The sequence below is a fragment of the Parambassis ranga genome, chromosome 2, assembly GCF_900634625.1.
Source record: "Parambassis ranga chromosome 2, fParRan2.1, whole genome shotgun sequence".
NCBI classification, from domain to species: domain Eukaryota; kingdom Metazoa; phylum Chordata; class Actinopteri; family Ambassidae; genus Parambassis; species Parambassis ranga.
The window spans coordinates 39,766,836-39,792,274 of NC_041023.1; the positions used below are offsets into that span (position 1 = coordinate 39,766,836).

At 41.3% G+C, this 25,439-nt stretch overlaps 1 protein-coding gene across 1 annotated transcript; it reads right to left on the reverse strand.

The window, feature by feature from the left end:
• Positions 1-20,268: 20,268 nt before the first annotated feature.
• slitrk5 (SLIT and NTRK like family member 5) lies at positions 20,269-24,963 on the reverse strand. Its single transcript, XM_028399099.1, has 2 exons — positions 24,572-24,963; positions 20,269-23,192 (listed from the first exon to the last, which is right to left on the reverse strand). The coding sequence occupies exon 2, from the start codon at positions 23,132-23,134 to the stop codon at positions 20,507-20,509; it is 2,628 nt and encodes an 875-aa protein (XP_028254900.1). The 5' UTR covers positions 23,135-23,192; positions 24,572-24,963; the 3' UTR covers positions 20,269-20,506.
• Positions 24,964-25,439: the final 476 nt, after the last annotated feature.

Genomic DNA, 25,439 nt, shown 5'->3' on the forward strand with positions numbered 1-25,439 from the left:
CATCAGCATCAGAGAGACTATGAGTAAGATCCAACCCAGAGCAGGGAACGCAGCAAAGGTACACAATTTGAAACAGATGCTTAGTGTGATAGGGGATGTAAGCTTTATCCTTTCATTTAAACTACTACTTAGACATCATGCCTCCTTCTCTTGGCAGCAGAATACATTTCTGGTGCTAATTTTCACCTGCATGCTGCAGTTTGATGAAGGACATCATTTGTGTTAGGTTTCACAATAGCAGACTCCTGTGAAAGCAACTAAAACCAAGATCAAAAAGTGACTTGGTACACTCCCCTTGCTAGCAGTTGAAAAAAAAAAAAAATATATAAATATATTTTTTATCTACCACTCGCAAAATATGTAAAACAGAATGGCTTTGGATTACTTTAAGGAACTTATCAGGACTAGAATAATATGATGCAAAGAATGAGGCTGCTGCTGCTGCTTTGGCCATGAGAAGCCCCACAAGCTGGGAGGACAAAGACTAAAGCAGCTGGGAGCCACCAGTGCCTGGTAGCTTGTTAGACTGGATTCTGGTTCATAGATAAACTGAATGCAAACAGAAAGAATGGTATTAATTGAGCACTGTTTGCTTATTTAGCAGTGCTATAACCATGTCTTGTGTCAGCATTTAGAAAGGGAAATCTAAATGGACACTTTTCACTGTAACTGATGTGGTTTGAGGTTTTAATGATATTTCTCCAAACCATTTTGAGTCAAAACTTTTCCCATCTGGGACATAACGGCCTCAACTCTATTTGAAAAAAAAAAAAAAAAAACTTTCATCCAGTTTTTTTTACAGTTTCTTGCCTACTGTAAAAAATAAATTCATTATGTCTGCTTTTACAATATTTAAACTTGAAAGTGACACTTCCTTTGCTGTTACTGACTGATTTTCTTTGCTAGAAGGGTGACAAGCCATGCCCCGTCCTGACTGACAACACGCAGGGAGACGAGCTGGAATAAATCAAATGTTGTCGCACAGCCAGAAAGTCAAAGAGTGGCTCAGTTTCCAACTGCCACAGTGCTACATGGTATGTTATCCTGACAAGCACGGCCTGCACAACCAGCAGCATGTCGAAAAGACTCACATACTGTGGTCATGTCGCGCTGCTGCGGCAGACCCTTTAGCTCAGAGCATGTAAAGAAAAGAAAAAAAACACAAGTCTCCATGCGCTGCACATCTGACAGCAATAAAAAAGAGGATGCATGAAGAGTAACATAAGAGAGCCACAGGCACATATCAGTCTCCCTCTTTCTGAGGTAAACTGCCCGTAGCAGTGTCACCTATGTCACGCTGAAATGAGCAGAGTGAGACTGTACATATTGGGGAGAAGTGGGATGGAGCAAGGAGGGCAGCCTGAGGGCAGAATATGAGAAGAGACATATGCAGGAAGGACGTGAAACCTGGTTACTGCAAAGATGTAGGGGTACAGATTAAAGTAACTGCTTGTCATATACAATATATGCAAGACTATTTTGACACCACATGCCATATTGTTGGAAAGCAGGATAAAATCTCTAATGACTTTGCAGCGATGTAAAATGTCGGATTTTTTGATACACCACTCTCAATCAGTTACTCACATGGCCTTTGTGAATCCTATTTAATCATTTCACTACAACCTAGGGGTGGGCAATATGGCAAAAATTTTATATCACAATTCTTTAATGATAAAATCACAGTCACGATTTTATCACGATTTGTTTTTACATTGACACTAATTTGCATGTTTCTGCGTAAATAACGTCAGGTAGCCTACTCTGTCACTTCTCAAAAACATCAGTAGATTTTAAAGGCAAACAACAACTCTGATAAAGCGCACTAAGTATTAGTTTTCAATAAACATGAATATTTAAATAACAATTACAGAACAAAATAAAGTTTTATTTGAAATAGGTTAAAAAGAAGACTCTAATGTAATTCTATAAAGTATTATTCAACAGTCATTTAAAGTAAAGTATGCCTCCTAAGGTTAAACAATAAATACAGTATTGAGACTTAAGTAACTCTTAAAGTTCAATGTGATTTAGAACAAATGATCAAACTTTAATGGGAATCATATATAAGGAAAAAACGGACCTGCTGCTGTTAGCTCTTTCCACCGTTTACGCGAGACCTCATAGAGTATCTTCATCAAATGCCTGCGTTATTACGTCATTAGCTGTTGCCTCTGTCTGCATATGATGCGCACACACACACACACACACACACACACACACACACACACACACACACACACACACACAGGTTTAGAAGAGCTGCTGATGGCAGAACAGCAGTAAACCTAAATATAACGAGCTGATGATGTTCAGAGTGGTGGGCGTGTACGTGAACGTAGCATGACAACAAGCGGCCCTTCCACTGCGACACACTTCGCGAGCACACACACAGGCTTAGAAGACGTGCCGCTGCAGCCGGCAAAAAAGTACCAAACATAAAGTTGGAGTTCGTTTTAGGGACCAGTTCCTCCGTCTTCTTAAGTTTTCAGCCATAGCTGAGGCTGTCATTGGTTGGTCATGTTCACATTAAGCGCACTGAGAGTTGGCCGACTGAAAAAAAACGAATGCGTCTGCGTGAACATAGAACTGGAATTATTAGAAGGTGCTCTATGGACGATAAAACGATCTGTCCGTTCTGGCAGATAGCCAACACGTTCACATCCTTCACATTTATCGTCAAATCGCACACCCCTACTACAACCTGAAACATCATCAGTAGAGAGGGGTGGATGGCAGGATAGCAGTGTCGGTCTGTCAGACTGCTACTGAAATACTTCAATAATAATTAGCTGAGCTGCCTTAAAGTACAGGGTTGAATTCCTTGTGGTCAAGTCCCCCTTTTGAACAATAACTGTCCAGCTAGTATGTTATCTAGCTATACTCTTAGCTAGTTAACCACTGCAGATCATACCTGAAAACTGCCCAGTGCAACCACAGTCTGACCTGCTAGCTGCTGCACAGCCCCAGAGGAGTAGCTAGGGTTACGTTTTCGACTCAAGCACATCACAGTATTGTACATGAGGGAAGGATAAGCAGTGCTGTTTCTTGCTTCATTTTTTCACTCAGATATTTCAGCTCAGTTAATATGTTGCCCTATTAACACCAGGCAACAAGAAAAGAAAACAAAATGGTTACAAGGAGTGTAGCGTTAACTTTTCAGGAAAAAATAAAATAAAAATACCCATGCGACAGTGAACTGATATATGTGGAAGTTTGCCTAGGGGAAAGAAATTCATCAAAGAAGCACGACTTATATTTTCTAGAAACTCAACAAACATGGGAAAACTATATTTTTCTGCATGTACAATATGTACTGTAGCATGACAGCAATAGAGGAATGCAGAGAAAACAAAAATGAAGACAGAAATGTGTGTATGACTATTTTTTTTTCTCTCTGCAGTCCTATTCATGTTCACAGTCATCACAGGCTACACATGTCAGACCTGTTGTTTATAGGGGAGTCCTGTAATGCATTGAGCATGAGCAGGGAAAAGCTATTGTATTACAAATGCAGAGTAGTGGGTGGTAGTGTGTCGGGCTACGTGACAAGGACAGAGGTGGATACAAATGGTCAGATATGAAATAGACACGCACACTCGGCGCATGTCTCCTGGCAGTAGATCAAACGTGGGAGGAATGTAATCCCGCATGGAGTCACTGAGAAGAAAAAGCAGCAGAATCTCTTGACAGCAGAGAAAAGGCAGAAAACAAAGAGACGAGATGGAGCATTGGCACAAAACAAGTCCTGCCAGGAACTGGAGCTTCAAGGCCCATGCCTTCAGATGGGGAAAAAACAGAAATCAGACTCAATACAGAGGGAATAATTTAAAGGATAATACAGATGGAGACGGGGAGAAAGGAAGCTGAGAGGGAGGGAAAGGGGCAAGGGACAGCAGGGAAGAGGAAAGGAGGTAAAATAGGAGGGATAGTGAAGAGTGGCAGACAAAATGGAAAGACTCAGAGCATGCAGACTAAAGGCAAAAATGTAGGGCAGCAAGATTTTCAAACACAGAGAAGTTGCTACCCTCCCTTGCTACATAATTAGCATGGAAGTGCCCTTAAACAAAGCATTGAACCACTACCACTTGATACTCTGGAGCTGTCCAGCAGCTCAAGGCTGTGATTGTGCCGGGCAGCTCCCATGTGAGCTGCTTCCTCCCCCCCGCAGCAGATTCCCCCACAGGCTACGGCTGTAAATAACAGTGCACTCTTACAGCTTTGCTATGCAACTCCAGTCGTAAGGGTACTTTATCAAAGTGTGTGCCTCTTGGACCTTAGCCTTGAATGAACTTTTCCAAAGATATGTGGTGCATTGGTCGGGTTGTTACATAGGTGCAGCCTTTTAAGATGGCTATAGGAACAAGAAAGTATGCTGCAGCAACAAAATTAAAGAAATAATGCATAAAAACTATGGCAGCAGACAGTGTCTAAAGATGGAAGGTTTTCAAAGCAGGGGAAAGCTTATCCTTGAACTTCAGCAACAAATTGTGTTTTTAATTACAGCTTTACCCAGATTCAACATAAATCTGCTGAATAACAACATGATAAGATTATATCTACGCAGTCTAATTCCACTCAAAGTTGATAAATGATACTGAATTATCTTTATTTCTCCAGGGCAACACCAACCATCAAAGCAACATCTATTTTTGTCAACAGGGATGAAAATATAACATCAATTTTTCTGGGTCAGAAGATTGGTGGCATTTGTCCAAATATCTGATTGATCCTAATAAGATGTAAGCAGAGATTTTGATTTTATTTTTTTTTAATAAATAATACATTTCCTTCAGAGCCTAATCTGATAAGAAAAGTATGTTTGTGTGTGGTGAGTGGGTGGTCAGGGGATTGAGGGAGAACATAATGGCACCGGAAGGTTGTGTGGGCAAAAACATGTGCTCTGCTGTGTGTGGGTAATGTTGCTTGGACAAAGGTTTGCACAGGGTTTGTGATAATGCTGTTTTTTGTGTGAATTTAAATGCTATAAATGTAATAATCACTTGGGAGCGAGCACATGCTTCAATCTGTTCACACATTCATACATGTAAAATCTTTGGAATTAGACCCTTTAAGCAAACTGTAAAAGCAAGAAAACATGTCATAAATATATTAGTGTGATAAATTAACAAAGTAATAGAGGTAATAAACTATTTTTTAGAGAACCTACTGCCAGACATATCTAAATGCCACAGATGTACATGTGTGAGTTATTTCAGTTGGACCAGATAGATGTGTTTAAATGATGTATGTGACATTTCCCCAAGGAGACTCGTTTTAAAAGAGTAATCCATTTTTTGTCACAAACCACTGAGACCAAACACAATGAAAAGCACTCACTCATTGTCTTTCACCTTAATTAAGCCATCCATCACTGGCTGTCTGATGCAAGGGAATAGTCCAGGGCACAGGCATGAGGAGACAGTGGGAGTAAACTCCCACCAAGCTCTCTAATGTGGGCATCATTAAAAGTAAAACACAGCCTCAGAGATGCTGTTTTTTTCTGTGAAATTCCTCAGGAGTATTTGTTGTCCTGTGTGTTTGGAGGTGTTTGTGAGAATGACAAACAGTCCAGCAGAGATGTGGACTGACAAACAATCAAATGGAAAGGATGGGGAGAAGGGACGCTGGATTTAACTGCCAAGCTAGATGACAGCATCATTCGTTTGTGCCAACCTGTTTCCCTCTCTTTCAATCATCTGCTCATATTTATGTGTATGACATCTGGCTGGGGTGGGACACATACATGTCTGTTTGTGGACACAGAGGCACCACGTCAGACAGAGATAATCAATGCATGGACAGACATTTGACAAAAGAGATATCTCAGTTTTGTAGTGGAACTCCCCAGAGAATTGACCCTGTTTCCCCCTGAGAGTCAGTCCTCACTGACTGTCAGTGATCCAATGAAAAGGAAACCAGAATAGATTTTCCTAGATTTAGGTCTGAAATCTGTCAAATCACGATCTTCAACCGCACCTTGTGTCTCTCACACCCAGTTGAAACCTGTCACTCACCATTACTGTGATGAACCCAGCAGGTTCGAGCCGCGTCAGTATTAGCTTTTTTTTTTTTTTTTTTTTTTCTTTCTGTCAAGGCCTGAGTATGTGTAGTCTCCAACCATTCTAACATGTGTCAGCTGGCATGCATGACTTCATCATGGCTGCACCCTTTGAAGGTGACTGGTGACTTGAGATGTGATAATAATAGGCTATACATGGAGGACAACAAGGACTGCTAAGTCAAATGAAGTCTGTCACTTTAAATATGATATGATATACTATGACATGACATGACTGGAAGATAAAATGAACATGAACAGGGAACATACAGAGGAACTCAAAATACACAGAATGTGCTGAATGCAAAAAAATAAATAGGTTGCATAAAAACATTGATCCAGCACTCAACAACAATAACCCTGCACTGCTGTCATGCTAAATGTACCATAGTAACTTGACTTGATTTCCCTGCAGAGTCCTGCTATACCTCAATATGGGAGTCGAGCCATTTACACACCTATGACCGTATTAACCTAGCCGAATTTTCATTAGCCACTAGAGTGAGATTATACCACCCAGCCCTTTCTGCTTTTAAAGCTCAGCACTTATGGGATGATCTGGAAGTGCAAACCACTGATCCGCAGACAATATGGACAGGATGAGGGGCCACGGATGTAAAGGCTAAAGGTCACTCATTCATCAATTTGTTATCCTGTAAAGTAATGTCACTGGAGTATGTGTTCATGCACGTATGCAGCATGTCTCCCTGTGGATCTCCCACATGGCATACATTACACACCTGAAGCTGCACATTCAGTGTCTAAGGAGGAAATTCAGGAAAACCTTTATGCAACATTTTGAGAGATGATTTTCCAAATCTCAAAGCACAATGAGTAATTGTGTGCCTTTGCACTAGCCTCAGAGAAGGATTCAGGGAAGGTGAGCCATAAAGCAGCATAAAAGGAAATTACTACACCTGGTACACTGGATTACATACATTTTCTATTCCAATTACCATGTTTTATGCACATTTATACATGAAACTACTTCGGCTCCCTAAGAGCACAAAGATCTCCGCAATCTGTGTTGGCACCTGTGGCGATAAGCACCTGTACAGCTGCTGGCTACTCATATATCATTAGGCAAAATTAGAAACTATAACCTATCTCTGCTTTGAAACCAACATTCCCTACACACACAGAGGAGCAATAAACGTCACACGGATACTTTGTTCAATTTAACTGAGAAGACAACATAAAGGACTGACTGTAATTACACAAAAATGAACCAAATAAATACATAAAATGTTTATGGTGGCAAAGTGTATTGAGGTAGGAATATATATTATTCCTATGTAAAATGAATATTCATTTTACATCACTGAATAAATACAAAAAACATGCATGCAATGCCAAAACATACTGCTGACAGACAGTACAGAAAAGTATTCATGTACTCACGTCACTGGGGGCGTACACAGGAGCTGCAGGATGAGGGAGGAGAAGGAAGAGGGCCAGCGCCTCTGCACCACTATGCGCATTAACTCTTCAGAAAAATAAGTCGGGGGAGAAAAAAAACACGCAATTGACCGACTGCAATTTATCTTCAAATTGATAAAAGCGCAACACAATTATGGCAACTAATAAGTGCGTCACTTACTGAGAATTACTTTACAAACGAAAGTTTTTACTGCATCAGTTTGGCTCTCCTCCTGCGCATGTGTATGTATCTTCTCCTTGCTCCTTACCTCTGATTGGTTCAATTACGTCACATGAAAACATACTGAATGCTCATTGGCTCCAACATGGATATATTGTAATGGAAATATTGTACAAGTAGGAGGTCAATCACTATCGTGTTTCCTATTGGGCAATACAATGGCATTGATTTAAATAGTAAATAGTAAAGGGATACAATACTTTGAAATTACATTAATATGGTTTATCTGACTGCTGTCAAACTTTACTCTTTAAACTAATGTGTGTGTCATGCATTAAGAGACTCAAAGAAAGACTTCATCTCTGTATCAACCAAAAGCTCAATGTGCCCAATGATTTGCTGATTTGGACAAAACACAGTAAAAAAATGTTTGTTTACCATCAATATTCAGCACAAATACTCAAAGGAGGGGTCAAGACACTCTTTTTTTCCCCTGCAGCATACGCATTAATCACTTCAGTGGCTCAGCTGTCTAAAGCTCACTTGTTTTGATCACTATTCAGCCTGAATGTGCATCTGAACATGAGGCCATTGTAGAGTGTTGCCCAGTAAAATTACCTTTATACTGTCAATTCACAGCACCCTAACCTCCTAAAGGATTTGCATTAAATTACCCAGCTAGTCAGGATTGTCTTTGACAATAGAGGCCAATACTTCCAAGAAGATATTTGATAATCTGGTTATCTTTGTGAGTATGTCATGGAAGAAATACAAGAGGGAGTGAGAAGGCGTCCATTGTCTCCCCAAAAGCAGGGGCCAAGGCTTTATGGGAAGTAATATTCAGAGATGGAGCCAAAGGAGAAGATTAATTTCTCATAATACATGTTAGGATATTTAACCTTTGCACAGCTGGGCAACAACACATTAATATTAGTGCCATGCACAGTAGAGAGAAAAACATACAAGTGGATTTATGATGTTTAGTTTGCCACTTTGCTCAACAGGCTGTGGATCAATGGTGTGTTATGTAAAAGACAGTGAACCCCACATGCACCTGTGGAGGTAAGGTCACACGGTGAATGCTGCGCCGCCTTGAGCACTTTGACATCACTGTCACCTCGCATAAAAATCTCAGTTGAATCACTCAGACTTGTCATTCTGCCTGCGTAGCCTGATCCCAACCGGGTGGTGGACGCACGGAGCACGGAGCTGAGTGACACCTGGTGTGATTAAAAGTGATTTCATCACATTTGCATGTGTTAATGGGTGGACAGACTTACAGTGCATTCTGGCTGAAAAAAAGAGGCAACACAGGTATGAAAGCCACTGCATAACCATTGACTTTGAACTGCACTGAAATGATTGCAGGCCATAATAAGTACTCAAGCATATTTCTACAAGGATGTGTGAAGTGTTTTGTGGTTTTATTTAAACATGGCCACTAGGTGGACATGCAGATTCTAGCCACTTTTAGAGGAAACTGGACTTCATAAGCTGGAAACCATGTGTATTAAAAATGATTTATATAGACATGTATACCATACCACCTGCCCCTGGCAAACTTCCATGCATCCAGCAACTCTGCTATCCTCAGCAGTTAAAATAAGAACAGTAATTATGCCTCCCCGATCTATTTTCCCTCATTCTGAAGAGATACAGCTCATCACTTCCCCCGGGGGATTAAAATTACGCAGGAGAAGTAACAAAACAGTCGTCACTTGAACAAGAGCCCTAATCTGCCACTTTAAAGGTGCTATTCATCCTTTAGGCCAGCAGCTCACTTAAATAAGCTGCCTCAATAATTCAGGAAGTTCCACATAAAGAGAATGGAGTGTGTATGATTTGGATCTTGTGCAACATGCTCTTAGAATGTGGCAGCGGCCATCTTCTATCAGTTTGCAGCTTATCATCACTCACAAGAGAAAGCAAATCAATCACTCCTCTAGCATAGTGATGGCGAGGTGTGTGTGTGTGAGAGAGAGAGAGAGAGAGAGAGAAAGAGAGAGTGGAGATGTGACACAAGAGAAAGCTGGTCAGGCCTCGGGTGTTGTTTACCACAACAGCCCTCTGCCAAGGATTTTCCTGAGGGACACTTGTTTTAATAAAACCGGGCCCCATATTAAATTCTAATCCATTAGTGTGGCTGGCGAGCTCTGGCGATGCTTTATCAAACCATTGGAATAGATGAATGTTCCTTCATTATCGCGGCTGGACTGTTTCAATAAACAGGGTCCGGTCCTTTCTCATGCCAGGATGACGTTGGAATTCACAGCACACCTTTTCTGTGAATAATGCAGCTGTTTGTTATGAAAGGCTCTGCCAATTTATTGCTAAAGAGGTTGTGTCAAGGACATTTTGACCATATGTGCCTTTATAGCTATGAGGCTATTTGACATCCTGAATCAATCATGTTATTGTCTGTCCTCTATGACTCTGCATCTTTATTTTATTTTTTGCATTACAGATAGATGTGTGTGTGTGTGTGTGTGTGTGTGTGTGTGTGTGTATGTGTCACAAAGCGAGCATCACATGATGAACGTGACAGCCGCGGGCTCTCTTTTTATTAATTGCAGGTCAGAACCTCCATTTTGAAACACAGACATGATAAGCTCAGCTGCTTATTAGTCTCTAGATTTTCAGGTTCTATTTTCACTCAACTTGCATTATTACATGAGGTGCAGAGAAGGCTGAACGGCTTCCTCCTTCCTGCTGGCAGATGACTATCATGAGGCTTTTTTTTTACGAGTTAGCCCTCAGTGCGATGAGCACGGATGAAGAGCAGGACATCGATAACAGGAACTAGCGATGGAGTGGATAATTAGCCTTAAAAAGGAAGCAAGGATCAATACACCCCCTCCACCCCTCCACCTTTGTCAAGCAGTTGTTCATGGGGAAAACAGGTTCCGACACCCAGTGCAGGACTATCAGCATGTATGTAAGGACAGCAGGAAGACCCATCCGTCTTAGAACAGTCTTGTTTTACTTAAAGCTGCTTTGCTGATGCAGCATCATTTGACCACAAAGAAAAGTTACTTAAGGAGCAAAAATGAAGGATAGCCATGGTTTTTGAATTGTCTGCTATTATACTCATATATCAAACAGTGAAGGCATAAAATGTTATCATAAAGAATGCTTATATATATATATACAAAAGCCAGAAGCATTTGGCAGTCATTTCTGTGATTGACACTGTACCTGACATGATCTAAATTGTCCTGACAAGGTAAACCCCAGCCATCTGGTTCTGTGGGCAGGTTAAAACAAATGCCATGAATGATTTAGACACAGTCTACTACCCAGGTCTGACTATCCTACTGTGGCTAACTTCTTCACAGAACAGTTATTTTAAAAGGCGAGCAGGTCAGACTGGATGTTAATGTACAGACTGGAAAGCATCATTTATATTTTCTAATTGCTATTTAATACTTGAAATCCTATAAATAGCCGACACTGCATGATACCTCACTGAGATTCTGGTTTACTATTTTATATTTTACTCAGGCGAGTGACAGTAAAACTCCCTGTATTATCCTTCTATCCAGCTACATTTCAAAGTATTATGATTGTAGCCGTGTATTTGTTGGAAGGCTACAAATCCTTGAAGAAATTATATCTAATGGGTTTTATTATTCCATAATACATGTGTTCTCAGAAGCTTTCCCACACCAGCAGGGAGAAAAACATGGGCCAGTTGTGAATGTCAGTAATTTTCAGCATGCATATGGTCAAAAGTCAATGTGCTCAAAGCATGAAATACCACTTATTGGTATTCTCAGTATGACAAAAAAAAATATTGCTATTGAAAGCCTGTTTGAAAAATTGCTGCACATGTTGCCAGGCTTAGATAGTGTTTAGTGCAATTTTTGGGCACTACTACAACAAGGGTAGAGGTGTGCCAAACAGGCTGGAGATCAGGAGGCGTTATAGATTCATCAGATCTGGCAAGTTTTTTTTTGGCAGTGGATGGTAACTAACAACTGCTGATGTGGAGCCCTTGAGCAAGACGGTTACCAGCACTGACAGCGTACACTAAAAAAAAATTCTGATGCATCTTTAGCAGCAAAATCTACAAAATACAGGTTAAATGGCTCATTCACTAACCAAAGAATTTAGATGCTAAAATGTCAACAAGATGCAGAAGTGAGGATGATTAGCAGCCTCCAATATCACAAACAAGAGAATGCCTCTTTTCAGCCATTGTGTTCCTGATGAATCTCACCAGCCAACAGTCCAGACATTGAGCATCCCCTTTGTTGTCCTAAATGAAAAGGCCCTTACATCGTTAACATTTTCGCTGGCACAAGCAGAGTGATGAGATTCATTGAAGAGCTGTGGCTTCAAAACAAGAAAATCTCATAATAATAATAATAATAATAATAATAATAATAATAATAATAATAATAATAATAATAATAATAATAATAGAAAGAAAGAAAAAAAAGAGCCAGACCCGACATCAAAAACGAGGTCTTAGAGATAACGCTCTAGCTACGATGGGTCTTATGTTTGTAATAGCCTTCCCGGCTTTAATTATTACCACGTAAGTAATCTCAGAGGCACAAATTGATTATTTGAATTTTCACATTAAGTTGGAACCTACAGGGACCCCAATTTCCCCAGCATTTGAACATTATCCTCTTTTGAAATCAAGTTTTCATTTAAAAGCTATTAACAGGTTGTGAAACACACAAATGGATGTTTAAGGCTCAGTAGTATGTAATTATCTTTTATATGAATTATTAATTTCATCACACTGTGAGTGAATAAATGCAATCGCTTCACTTAATGTTGATGGAGAAATTGTTTTTGTGGAAACTGATATACATTATTTAAAACTTTTACCTTATTTCTGTAAATGTTTTTGTACCAGTAGAAAGTTTACGTGAGCATACTTTGACTGAAATATTGCTCATGCTTCATTTTAACTTGGATCGCTTACAGAGCACAAAGGTCGTACGCTGTAATCATCACATTAGAAACTGGCCAACTGTAAACTGGCCAATTGTGTAGCCATTAGCAGTTAACATTCTGTCAGCAGAAGGGAGAAGAGTAATTTGGGTTTACTTTAGTTATGCACTTCATTTTGTTCTGCAACTCTTCCTGCTACTTAAAGCAATAAGGAAAACCTACAGACATCTTATCATGCATATGAGGGGTCCTCAGGTCGAGTTAAAGACTTGTGCCACTTGTGCTGACAGAGTCAGGTTCTCAGCCTTTAATGTTTGCTAGCAGCAAAGGCAGTATAAAACCAGAATGTCACCCTCAAGTGTGAAAATGGACAGACCTTTTACTGCTGGCCAATTAAATCCCCCCTTTTATGTGGGACAAATCCCTGCACAGGTTATTTCCACAGAGGAGGAAACTGTTTGCACCGCTGGAATGCATTTTTACCACAGGTCACTGTGTAAAGCAGTCATTTTTTCATAGAACACTGTTGCAAAATGTCAGCAGTCTATACAGTGTCCTTCAAAACACAAATGAAGTCTTACTGGATGCTGTTGCCATTCAGATTGACTCCTCTCTGCTAATGGTTTAATTTTGGCATAATTCAATAACCACATTCTCCCAAGATACCTTACACATTTATGTGGAGTCTATAATAATGTCTTGACAGTGAGATGAGCTGGGAATCTCTGGTGGGTTAATTTGGTTCTAATTCCTCCTGTTAACACACTTTAACATGGCAAATGAGATCTAATGCACAGCACCGACTCGTTCCAAGTGCTGGCATCATTTGCATCTTTGCTTTTGAACAGGTGGGTATGAATTCATAAGTTGACTGATAAGTTTGTGACTTAAGGTAATGACCAGTTTCATAATCCAGCCAGTGGTACCCCTGATGTGTAGGTAGTAGTAATTTATGGGCCTGATTTGTAAAACGCTGCAGAAAATAAATGGTGCCATGGCTCTAGGCAGGCATGAAAGCGAGGAAAAAGAGGCAGGTAGGCACTAAAACGAACATGTCTGCAGATTAAAGCTCTGAAATAAAAACAGTGAAATTTCTCTATACAGCAATCATTCATTCAGCTCCAAAACACAGGTGTAATTTAACAGTGAAGTAGGACAGGATTGGATGTGGACCTTTGCAAAATGGGCCAGGCCAAACCAAAATGCCATGAAAAGTGCAAATTAAAAGCTTGATTCATAAGGAAATCTTAACAGCTGAAGGTCAAACAGAAGAAAAGGAAGAAAAAGAAACAACAATGTTCCAGATGCCTCACTACTGCAGTTTATATTGTGGACCTGTTCAGTGTTTTTGTATTCTTTTGGTAAACCTGTGCATTTTTGTGCCTGGATGAGTGAATAAACCAACCTCATGCACAAGGAGGCATGTGCACATTTATTAAAGGCTGCAGATTTCACCATTTTCTTTCATTTTTTATTATTATTATTCTCACCATTCAGCCCTCCACTAACTCATGAAGCCTACACACACACACACACATTCGCAGTTACAGTACAGCACAGAGAACATCACAAGTAGCTGACGTCAACAGAGCTGTAAGAGCCCTGAGAGCCCCTCCACAGGAGCCATTTTTTAACAAGCACGCCCACACTCTGCCAACTTCAGCCCTGCTATTATCCAAACACAAGCAAACTGTCACTCAGTGCACACTGGGAGGAGGACACACAGTTGGAAAACAATACTTTTCCCATCGTGACAAGTCCATTTCGCATGGCCAAACCTTATCCTTTTAGCAAGTCCATATCTCATGAGCTGAAATCAAATAACGACATTGGATTTTGGAATTGTCTCTCTTGTCAGTACTATTCAGTGCTGTTTTCAATGGCCACATTAGTATGTCTCTCTCTCTCTCACAAGTGAGAAAATGAGTTTCTCTACCTCCCACCATTTCATTATCTGAGCAATCTCCCAGCGCGCCGTCTAATTCCTTTAGCAAGGCCTCGGTTTCTGCAAGAACTCCTCGCCGCACTTTGAAAGCCACAGAGATAGAAACAAAATGGGGACAGGAGAGAAAGGGAGCAAGAGGTAAAGAGATAGAGAGAGAGAGAGAGAGAGAGAGAGAGAGAAGAAAGAAAAGACAGCTAACGAGTGGAACTTTACAGAAAATCTGAAACCTGTTCAAGTCTATGCACAAGCAGTGCAGCCCCACAAAGACGCAAGCCACCCACACACAAGCCTTGTCGCACGCCTTCATAAACACACACACACACACACACACACACCTCTAGAGAGCCCAATTTTTACCTATAACAATAGCTGCTACAAAACACATGTTCTGTTTTGAAAAGAAGTGATTAAAGCAGTAGGGAAAATAATATGTTACATGCTTCTTTTAAAATGTTATTGGATGACTGGAGGTCTTTTAAAAAAAAAAATCACACAGATGGGTGTTTTTGTTACAAAAACATGAAAATGCACAGCAGAAATTACAGAATATAGTAGAGTTTATATCCTTTTAATTTGTAGAAATAGACGCAAAAAAAAGAGTCCAATCCTCTAGGTGCAGAAAAAAATGTGTTAAAAATAACATTCCGGTGTGTTATTTTATAACATGCTACAAAAAGGACACAGAAATGTGCCCAGAGTGGTGTTCCACTTACAATTCCATATTAACACAGAGGAAAGTATATCCTGATATAGATGGCCCCCATCTCGACCTTGTTCCACAGCTTACACATGCACAAAACAATATCTGCAACACATATGATTCTGGTGCCTTATTGACCACTGATTTACTCATTTTGTGTGTCCGATGACACACAAGCCACAGCAGGACATGGCAAGATTCCAAAGTGCACACAAGACACATAGAAACACACTGCATGGACCGGCTGTAGTTAAATGACTTGACACTCTGAAGGAAGCCATACATCAACCTGTTGTTTTTTTGGCCGGGCATCGCCGGGCTCGGCTGGGGAGTCAGTAATGCTATGGTTGCCATTTATCAAACGACAGGGTTACTGCAGCTCCGGATCAACGGGCGCTGCCGCCATAAACAAACAAACAAAACGGGGAGGCCTGATGAATACAACCAGGCTGCCCAGTGGGAACTGAAAAGGAGGGCAGGGTAAACGAGGAGAGGGGGAAAAAGCTAAATAAAAAATGAAACAACCTACTGTATCTCCCTGTCCCTCTTCCTACACACCGATATAAAGACAGCTCTTTAAAAGCTTTGATAACACACACCTCCTGGTGTGTATCAAACCACAAAACCACATCCACATGTCAGCTTATCCCTGGATTTTTTTTTTCTTTTAAACATACGGTTGCATGTAAATAGAGTATTGTATAAATGACACGACAGCTCACAGAATAATTGCCTTCCATTTTGAATTCAGCTTTTCCATCTTGTCCATATTAACTTCATTATCTACATTCACAATGAGAGAGAAGAAAAATCCCACTGATGCTAACAGGGACTTCCATTTTTTTTTTCATGTCACATAATGCATGTACTATATATATAGTGGTACATATAGTACCATATGTAAATTCAAGTAGAACATTTCAGCCCTGCTTTTTTTTGGATCAAATGGTGCAGAGAGCAACAAAGAAATGCATGTTTAGATGTTTAACAAATACCATATGAAAAAACAGAACAAATATTGCATAGGTGACACCACAAAATACCTAAATACAACGTATATGTATCTGTCACATTTGTGCAGACATGTAGATCATAAGAGAACAAAGATGTCCTTAAACCAGTTAAATAAGCAGAATCCAACAGAGTGAGTGGGCTTGTTTGTTCAGCAGATGGCATCAGAGTTTGGATCCAGACTGGGCTTTTAAATGTTTCTTAAAGTTAATTCAGCGCAGGCGAGACAGTGGGGGTGTTAACTAAGCGGCTGATTAGAACAGAGCTATTGATAGAAGATTATTATTTAGCATGTGTTTTCACCCTGATCTTGACAGAAAATTCTATCATTTTTTACTGTGATTAAGTCCTTGACTGTCCCTCCTAATGTTAACAGGTTTTCCCATGACATTCCACATTAAAACATCTATAAAGCAGTCCACATAATGATTCCCCAGTTTGGATTTACAAAGGGACCAACACATTACCCTGAGTGTTCCATAGAAACGTAAAAGCATAAAGAGGAATGAAAACTGATCAGTAATTATGGCAACGTGAGGCAGAAGAGGAGGGTGCTGGTGGTGGGGGTAAAACCGGTTGAGTGCTGATGAACATTTGAGCATTTCTACATGCCTGAAGGAATTCCATTAACCACTCTGATTAAAGTAATCATTGGAGCCATCGGTGCCTGTCAGATGCCATCCCTGCCCTCTCAATTACCCAGATCTCCTTGAACTCAATTGCTCACATCATCATGGAGCCTGGGTGGCAGGAGGGAGGCAGCACTGTGGACAATGCATTTTCAGCAGGGGGTAGGTGAGGCATCACTTTAGCATATGGAAAACGTCCACCCACTCTATCTGTCTAAGTATACAGAGGGCAGGCACATGTTTCCCTGATTATCTTTTACACATACTGTTGCAGTGCCAGGTGGTACAGTTAAGAGCTGGGGAAACTACAGGCCTACTGCCTTTGGCTTGTAGTAACACATAGTTCTGATTAATTACATACCATTATTCATTCAAGAAGATTTTGCTGCAGTGGACGATCCAAGCAATGTTAACTTGTGTTGCTTATTGAGAAAAGGCACTCAGGAGCCAGCTTGAATGGCAATCTTTAGATTTTAATTGAGCATTATTGCTTCAAAATGTAGTCAAATACTTTGATAATTGTGGCTCAGATAATCTGTTTAATTGAATAACGAAGCATGTCATACTTCAGGTGTACCTTGAAAATATTTAAAAGCAACTGGAAACACACAGGGAGTCGAGGAAACAGGGTGAAAGGGGACCTACAGCTTACTCTACAGTGGGTAAAACCAGTCCTGTCAGTGTGTAGCATCAAGCTGATTTTATTTACAATAAACACAAAATTCTGCCAGCACCATCTGATAAGTGACAGAAATAAAATTCTGCAAAATCAAATCCAGGAAAAAAAAGTTTAATTAGCCCGATATTTTCAGACTGTTAGAAAATAATTGCCTCTGAGTTAAACTCCATGATCTGAAAATAGCAGAGTGATGAGCCAACACTTCATGCAGCTTGGACAGGATTCATGCGCTGTCCCACACTGATTCCACATTGATTAACTCTCAAATGGTGCAAAAGCAAAAAGTATAAGAGAATATTGGAAAGGCACGTCGCCCATCACTGTCTCTCCCACTTCTCTGCTGCAAAAATTGCAACTTCTTCTAAACTTTTTTTTCATATTTTGTGCACAGCAAAAAAACGAAAAAAAAATAAAAAGTGAGACCTTTGTGACAGCTACATCTGCACCTACATCACGCCTTGTGTTGCATCAGCCCCAGCATCAGATTCTGCACAACAGGTTTAGCCATAAATCATGAGGGCTCTTGTGTGGCATGAGGCAACACAGCCGGATATATTTCACCTCCCTTCATTGTCTGAATACAGATGTTGACCACTGCAGAAGTCTCAGTTTGGAACAACTGCTGGCTGCATTTCATAGAAGCTTATAAAAAGCATATAAATGGAATAATCCAGGAAGAGCATAATAAACTTGTTGCCCTTCCTTGATCTTTCCATTTGAGCCCCGCTGTTAAAAGAATTATTCCTGCACTCTCTGGCTTCAAACACGCACATGCAGGATGATGTTCCATGCACCCATTCAGTGTTAAACCTCCACACTGGGAGTTTGGGTGGGAGAGCTGTTGTTAGTGTACGCACACATACACTAACAACAAGCCCATTTAGAATACATGATTCAGTGATTATGTAATCACACTAAAGCAATTTTTGTTCCCTTTGGAGTTCTGTGAACTCAAATCATTTTAGAAAACATCCCACTTGTAAGAAATTAAATAAAAATAAAACAATTGCTCAACTGAGTTTCCGGCTGCAACTCGGCAAACTATATTTATTTTGCCCTCAATATTGGCATCAGAAAAATGAATACTAAGAATCTGAGTCAAAAACTGTCAACCACTGTGTCATCACATAGGCCAGCAATGCTGGGGCGACAGCACACACACACACACACACTTCTTGGCTATGATTCACATCCCCTGCTACATGTATGACACATCCACAGTTACACTCAGTTCCAGGACTCCTCATCTCCCAAATGGTGCCTTCTGTTCTCATTCTGGGCTTCTATGAAAAGATCCAACAAAAAAGTGGATTTTTTTTTGTCATTGAAAAAAGGACACCACAGTGGAAAATTACACCTAATTTAAGTGAGTTAATAATAATTAAGAATTAAGTGAAAGACTTAAGCGTCTTTTTGTGTGCCTCCTCTCCAGACACATCCCTGCCTGTCTCAGTTAGGGAGAACTGAATTCCTAAATGGTGATGCTCGCTGCACACTGAAAATGGTGGCGCGGTGCATCCTTTGCATTTTTATGGGCCTGCTTTGCATATTGGATTTAAGTGGGTCAAGTGAGAAGGAAGTTAACAAAAATCAGAAACAAGCATGAGTCAAAACATTTAACAAACAAACAATAGAAACAGACTCCAAACCCTTAATGCAGCCACGTGTCACTTGAATGTTAAAATTACATTTATTATCCCCATCATGTGTAAATAAAGGAGTTATTTTGTGTCTATGCTGTTATCATGGTATAATTGCAAAGGGACAGCTTTAGATAATGCTCATTGATTGAAACACATTGATCCTCACCAAGACACTAGCTGTTCCTTTGAGTGAAGCACCATATACTGTATCTTCATCTGCTTTGATTGAGTCTTGTCATTTCAAAATAAGATATTCTTTTAGCCTCTTCTCCTTACATGTGAAACTCCAACAGCCTCCCCCCATCAGCACATTATATGAACCTGACATCATGTTTATTTGATGACAATAACATAGTTTGGTCAATATAGTGCAATAAGTGCAAAGCAATCAAAACAAATGAAACCGATAAGGGATAGAGAATCTGCCAATGCTCGTATAAAAATAGGTGTTACATTGATTAAAATATCAGTATTACACAACATAACTAATACTTCAAATATCATTTATGAATTTGCTTTGATAACATATCAATTCTACATATTAAGAATGAATACCCATATTCATTTTTAATATAATAATCTCCTTTATGAGAGCTCATTAAAGGCTAACGCCTTCCATTTCCAAAAAGTGCAGAAAGCATACAAAGACACTTTTTTTTTCTTGAAATGACGCAGTCTGTTGTTGAACATTGGGGGTGTGCCACTTTCAAAAAAAGCCACTTTTACAATGCAGAGCTACAGTAAATGAAACTACAAACATAAGCCTTCCCAGAAGATCATGAAGTATGATGACACAGGTAATATTGATGTAGAATCAAAAGTTTTGAAAAGACATGGCAGATTATATCAATAAATACTTACTTACAGACTACAGCAGAAAATAGTCCTACACAGTTTTGATGATCTGCTGTACAGTGTGTGTTTGTGTGTTTTTTTTCTTTTTCTTGTTTTTTCTTTTTCTTTTTTCATCCAGTAGTGACTTTATAAACATTTCTTTTCTGATTCACAATATACCTTATGTATGGTTATATTCCTGAAAATGAAGCTGGGGGAAAGATTTACCTGTACACTTACATTTTTGTGTGTTATTCTATCTTCACCATAGAAAAATAGATTTTGCATCATCAGTTAAGTAGAGCAATTTTTGTTCATCCGTGTTTCAGAAAGCTGTATCCATTCCTGTAATGTCAAGTTTCAGAAATAAGAATAAGACTGTTCGGCACACCCCGTTTGAACTCCTCTCGCTTGTATTGTGCCAAGGCACCCTATTGACCAAGTTCCAAGGATGGTCAAGAGAGAAAATGCTTCATTACATTACTGACTCTGCTGCTCAGAACTGGCTAAAGGTGGTCTGTTTCTCAAGAACTTCGAGGTAATCGGGCTCAGACTGCAGTTTAGCTTTTAGCTCCAAATACTCGTTCCTGTTGGGCTCCACATAAACAGTACTGGGTGCTGTGCCATAGAGCACTGTTTCTCTTATCCTCTCCGGGTGCAAGAACTGACGTCTGACATCAAAATTTGGGTTGTATGTGTACGACACCGGCCCTGTGTACTTGTACTCTAAATTTGCACCTGCTGGGATAGATGGGATGGACTGATGGGGGGACTGCTTATCAGGCTCAAGGATGCCTCTGAAGAAATGGTCTGCATCCTGCACAGGTGAAGGGTTGTCACGTGGCTCAATGGTGCTAACACTGTATGCAGGGCTCCTCATGGTGCTACTATCCCTCTCCTCATCTGGGGTACTCCTGTATGTGACCTTGAGCTCGTGGAGGTCACGGTAATCCTCCACTGTGTTTCCCTCCCGTGACCTGTAAATGGGATTTTTGCACATGTGGCCCATGGGGTGAGGAATATACTCATAGACGTGACCAGCAGGGGCCTTAACTTTCGGGCCAGAGCGGTTGCTGTATAGGCTGTACTGCAGGTTAAAAGAGCTGACATCTGAATTGTTGGTGCTAGTGCGGTCACTCTGTGACTTTTTGCGCTTTTTCATCACCACAACAAAGAGCCCTGCTGCCACAAAAACTGACATGATGAAAACCAGCAGCAGGCTGAGGATGAGGACAGAGAGGGGCACGGTGCTGCTGGGGGTGTTTACTTTCTGTGGAGCATCAGTGGTGACGACACGATCATCCATGGGCTCCTCTGTGGGGGGAGTAGGCGACACATAAGACTCGGAGTAGTCTGGGCAGAGCTGCTCTGATTGGATGGAACGCAGGTCCATTCCTGTGTGGCGTTTGGGTGTCTCACACACGACCTCGTTAACCACAGTGCCTGCGCTGAGTTGCTCGAGCCATATCTTCATCCCTACTATGTCACAGGAGCAGTCCCAGGGGTTTTCAAATAGATCTATCTGCACCAGCAGCTTTAGCTGATCTAAAACACCACTCACAGGCAGGTTCTGGAACTGGTTGTTGCGCAGGTTAAGCCTGGACAGGGAGAGACTGGAGAAGATACCCACGGGTAAAGTTTTCAGGAGGTTGTTGTTCAGGAAAAGCAGCTGAAGATTAGGGAGGTAGCGGAAAGTGCCTGCGTCAACCTCCTTGATTTTGTTGTACTCTAAATAAAGATATTGTAGGTTCTGCAAACCAAAAAACATTTCTCCTGTAAGCCTGTCCATGAGATTACCATTCAAATACAGCCTACGCAGGTTGGTTAAATCCCCAAAGGCCCTGTCGTGGATCAGACTTATCCTGTTGTTTCCCAGGTGAAGCAAATCCAATCCAATGGCATCGACAAAATCTGATCTCCGTACCACAGGGATGTAATTTCCAGTGAGATACATCTTTTTAGGATTGTATGGCTTGGGTTTTAGATCAGAAATGCTTTCAATCTTTCGCTCTTGGCAGTTGACATTTAACCCAATTTCAGATATCTGCAGATTACACGTGCAGGCAGTGGGGCAGTCCAAAGGCACAGGAGATTTGGTCTGAAAAGCGATGATGGGGCCGTAGTTGTACGGGTTGCCGCCTGGTATTCGAGAAGTGGGTTTTAACCTAGTTCTGTTAAATTGCCGTGTGCCCTTGGTAGGCCTAGATGAGGACCTAAAAACAGCAGAGGAGGTGGCAGAGGCCGTGACAGCAGCAGGTGTGGTCTGGTAATATCCATTGGTGCTGCTAGGGGGTGCAGGCCTGACTGTGTCTTCTAAGGGTCTTCGTGGACACAGTTCCTGCTTCGACACTTCGTCCAGGTCCCTGCCGTGGAGCCTAAAAGGTGTCTCGCACACCACTTCACCCACCAGAGCCGTGTAGGCTATACTCTCCAGCCAGGCTTTCAAAGCGATGAGCTCACAGGAGCAATTCCACGGATTCTCCTCCAGTTGTAATTCCACTACTTTGTCCATGTGCTCCAGGAGGCCAATGTAGGGGAACATTTTTAACCGGTTTCCCCTCAGGTCCAAGTGAGTAAGGGGAACATTCCGGAAGATATTCGGAGGGAGGGCAGAGAGTAGGTTGTCATTCAAAATCAACACTGTCAGTTGGTGTAGTTTGCTCAAGGTGCTTGGCTCTATGTTGGTGATGTAATTATAATCAATCTGTAGATATTCCAGGCTCTCCAGTCCTGCAAAGGTGTCATCCCTCAGAACTTCAATCTTGTTGTTATTCAGGTGCAACCTTTTTAATCCCTGGAGTCCATTGAAGGCACCTGACTCTATCTCCGAGATATCATTGTTCCCCAAGTGCAGGATGGTCACCCCAGTGTAATTGATGAAATCATTGAGTGACAGCTTCTTCAGGAGGTTTCCTGTCAGCAGGAGATGGTACATGGAGAAGTGGACCGGGCTGATCTCTGTCAGTCTGATGATCCCCCGGTTCTCACAGCTCGCCGTCAGGATCCCTTCCTTCTCCTCGCACGTACACAGGTTTCGGCAGATCTCCCCATAATTGTCATACACCTCAACCAGCCTCAGAGATGATGCAATCAGAAGGATTATTTTTAGGATCCAGATATGCATTTTTTCTGGGAGAGGATGCCCCAGCTCACTCAAGTGTGGTGCCAGTATGAGGTGTCATCTAAGGAGGAGAAAGAAAAAAAAGGACGGGGTCTGTTTTATACAGCATATTTACAAAATGCATGACAACACACAGGGAGACACAAATGGGACTATTAATGTTTGCTCAACATGCAGATGTGCATCAACGCTGCCAGAAGACAAGGTGAATCTTTAATAATTGTACACTTACTCGGCCACTGCGCATTTTAAATAACCAGTCCATCTGGGATGGAAGGGAAAAAGGCCATCCAAGGTATCCAGAGTAATAAATGTGTCATTTATTAATTCTTTCCACTGAGGATATATCAACACAAAGACATAAAAAAGACTTGCTGCCTAGCTACAGCTGATGAGGATCTTCACCATTTCATCTCTCCACAAACTAACACTAAAATCTGGAAAATCCGAACTCTCCTCAGCAGAAAGATTTCTCACTCACCCCGCATACCCGCCGACTTGGTAACAGTGGGGGAACTGTCGGATCCATGCAACATAAGGACGCTGAATGTATCACCCTGTGCTATGATTAAACCATCCTGGGTGAAAATAATAACCAATTACAGCAAAAATGCCGGCTCTCATTAAGGAATCGGCTGAGAGAAGCAGCCAGTGTTCATCTTAGAATCCGGCCTGCCGTGGAAAAATGTGAAAATCAGCCTCTGTAAGGCGACAGTCGCAGCCCTTCTTCTGCCCACGGGCGGAAAAAAAAAGAAAGAAACGAGAGTTGATCAAAGGGAAATAAGCAACTGTGGTTGATCTGACTCACGATCTCTGTTACAAACCTGAAGTAAATAATTCTATAATCAAGTATAATGTATGGCATCTGCTCTATAGAAGGTTATAGATAGTCTCCATCTCCCTCCTCCTCTCTCTCTTTCTCTCGCTCTCTCTCTCCGCAACAGACGCGTGAGCGCGCGTGCACGAACACGCACGCACATACACGCACACATACATATGTGTGCGTTTCTTAAAAGAACACAAAAAGCCGACAAATCGGCACAAATAAGCCCGTTTTAACACGACACAAGGCTCACTGGAGTGTATCCATTACCATAACACGAAGAAATGCCCCAATGGAGATAATATAGATAAGTTGGGAGGCTCGCAGGGTGCAGCAGACTCTTATTTGGAACGAGTAAAAATGCGATAGGTAGATGTTGGCATAAAAATGCATCCTCTCTGCTTGTTATTGCCATAGCAGCCGCAGACACCTTTGCTTTACAGCATCTTAAATCCGGATCAACTTCAGCAATGCAACTGAGATTTCAGCACCATGGACAGATCCCCTAAAATGTAACAGTCTCTCTCTCTCTCTCTTTCACACACACACAAACACACACACACAAACACACACACACACACACACAGGGAAGGAAGGAAAAAATCATTGTCTCTTACCGTGCTGATCCCGGTGATCGCCAAAGCATCCCGAATATCACAGCTGCTGTGCCCCGTCTGTCTGTGAAAACATGGATCGCACCGCCCGCCCTCTCTCCGTATAATAATAATAATAATAATGTTTAAAATAAGAATCAAGTCTCCTCGGTGTTTAGCTCCATAAAACCGTGCATAGGATTTACAGTCTCATTCACGCCAATAACGTGACAGTCAGAGCGGCAACTCGGTCTCCTGTGTTCTTCCAGTTGAAATCAGCATCTCGGAAAAAGAGCCAAAACCAAAGTTGGAACATGGTGAAGAAAATAAAACCGCGGTAATCCCACATCAGACGAGACTTGCCGCATGCATTTTAACTGTGACTTTCATCCATGCGCACTGACGAAGCCTCGGAGAGAGGCACGAACCCCCCTTGTCTGCTGCCAGCGGTGCGGCTTGTACCAGTTTATGTATAGATCTGCCCAAGGTCTCTTTATTTCAGCTGCGTCCAAATCGAGCGGAGATCAGTGGATATATGTTTCTCTAGCTTTCCTCCTTGGAAGCAAAAATCCCATCTCTCCTTGTTATTTTTTCTTTCTGCAGTCCTGCATTGGTCACACGATATCACATATAAGCTTGATCTTCCCACCAACGTTTCAACTAGTGGAACTTGATCTTGGTTGGCGCAAACCAGCAGCACATTCCCCGCAGCAATGGACGTATTATGAAACAATTACCGGAGTATGACAGTCAGAATCACGCGTAAAAACGCATAAATCCCACAATCATAGGACTGTCACGGCGCGGAAGTGAAAAGCAAATTAATGCGTGCAATACTCTTTAAGGGGGTATGGTAATGTGGAGGAGGTGGGGTGGGAAAAGAAGGGGAGGG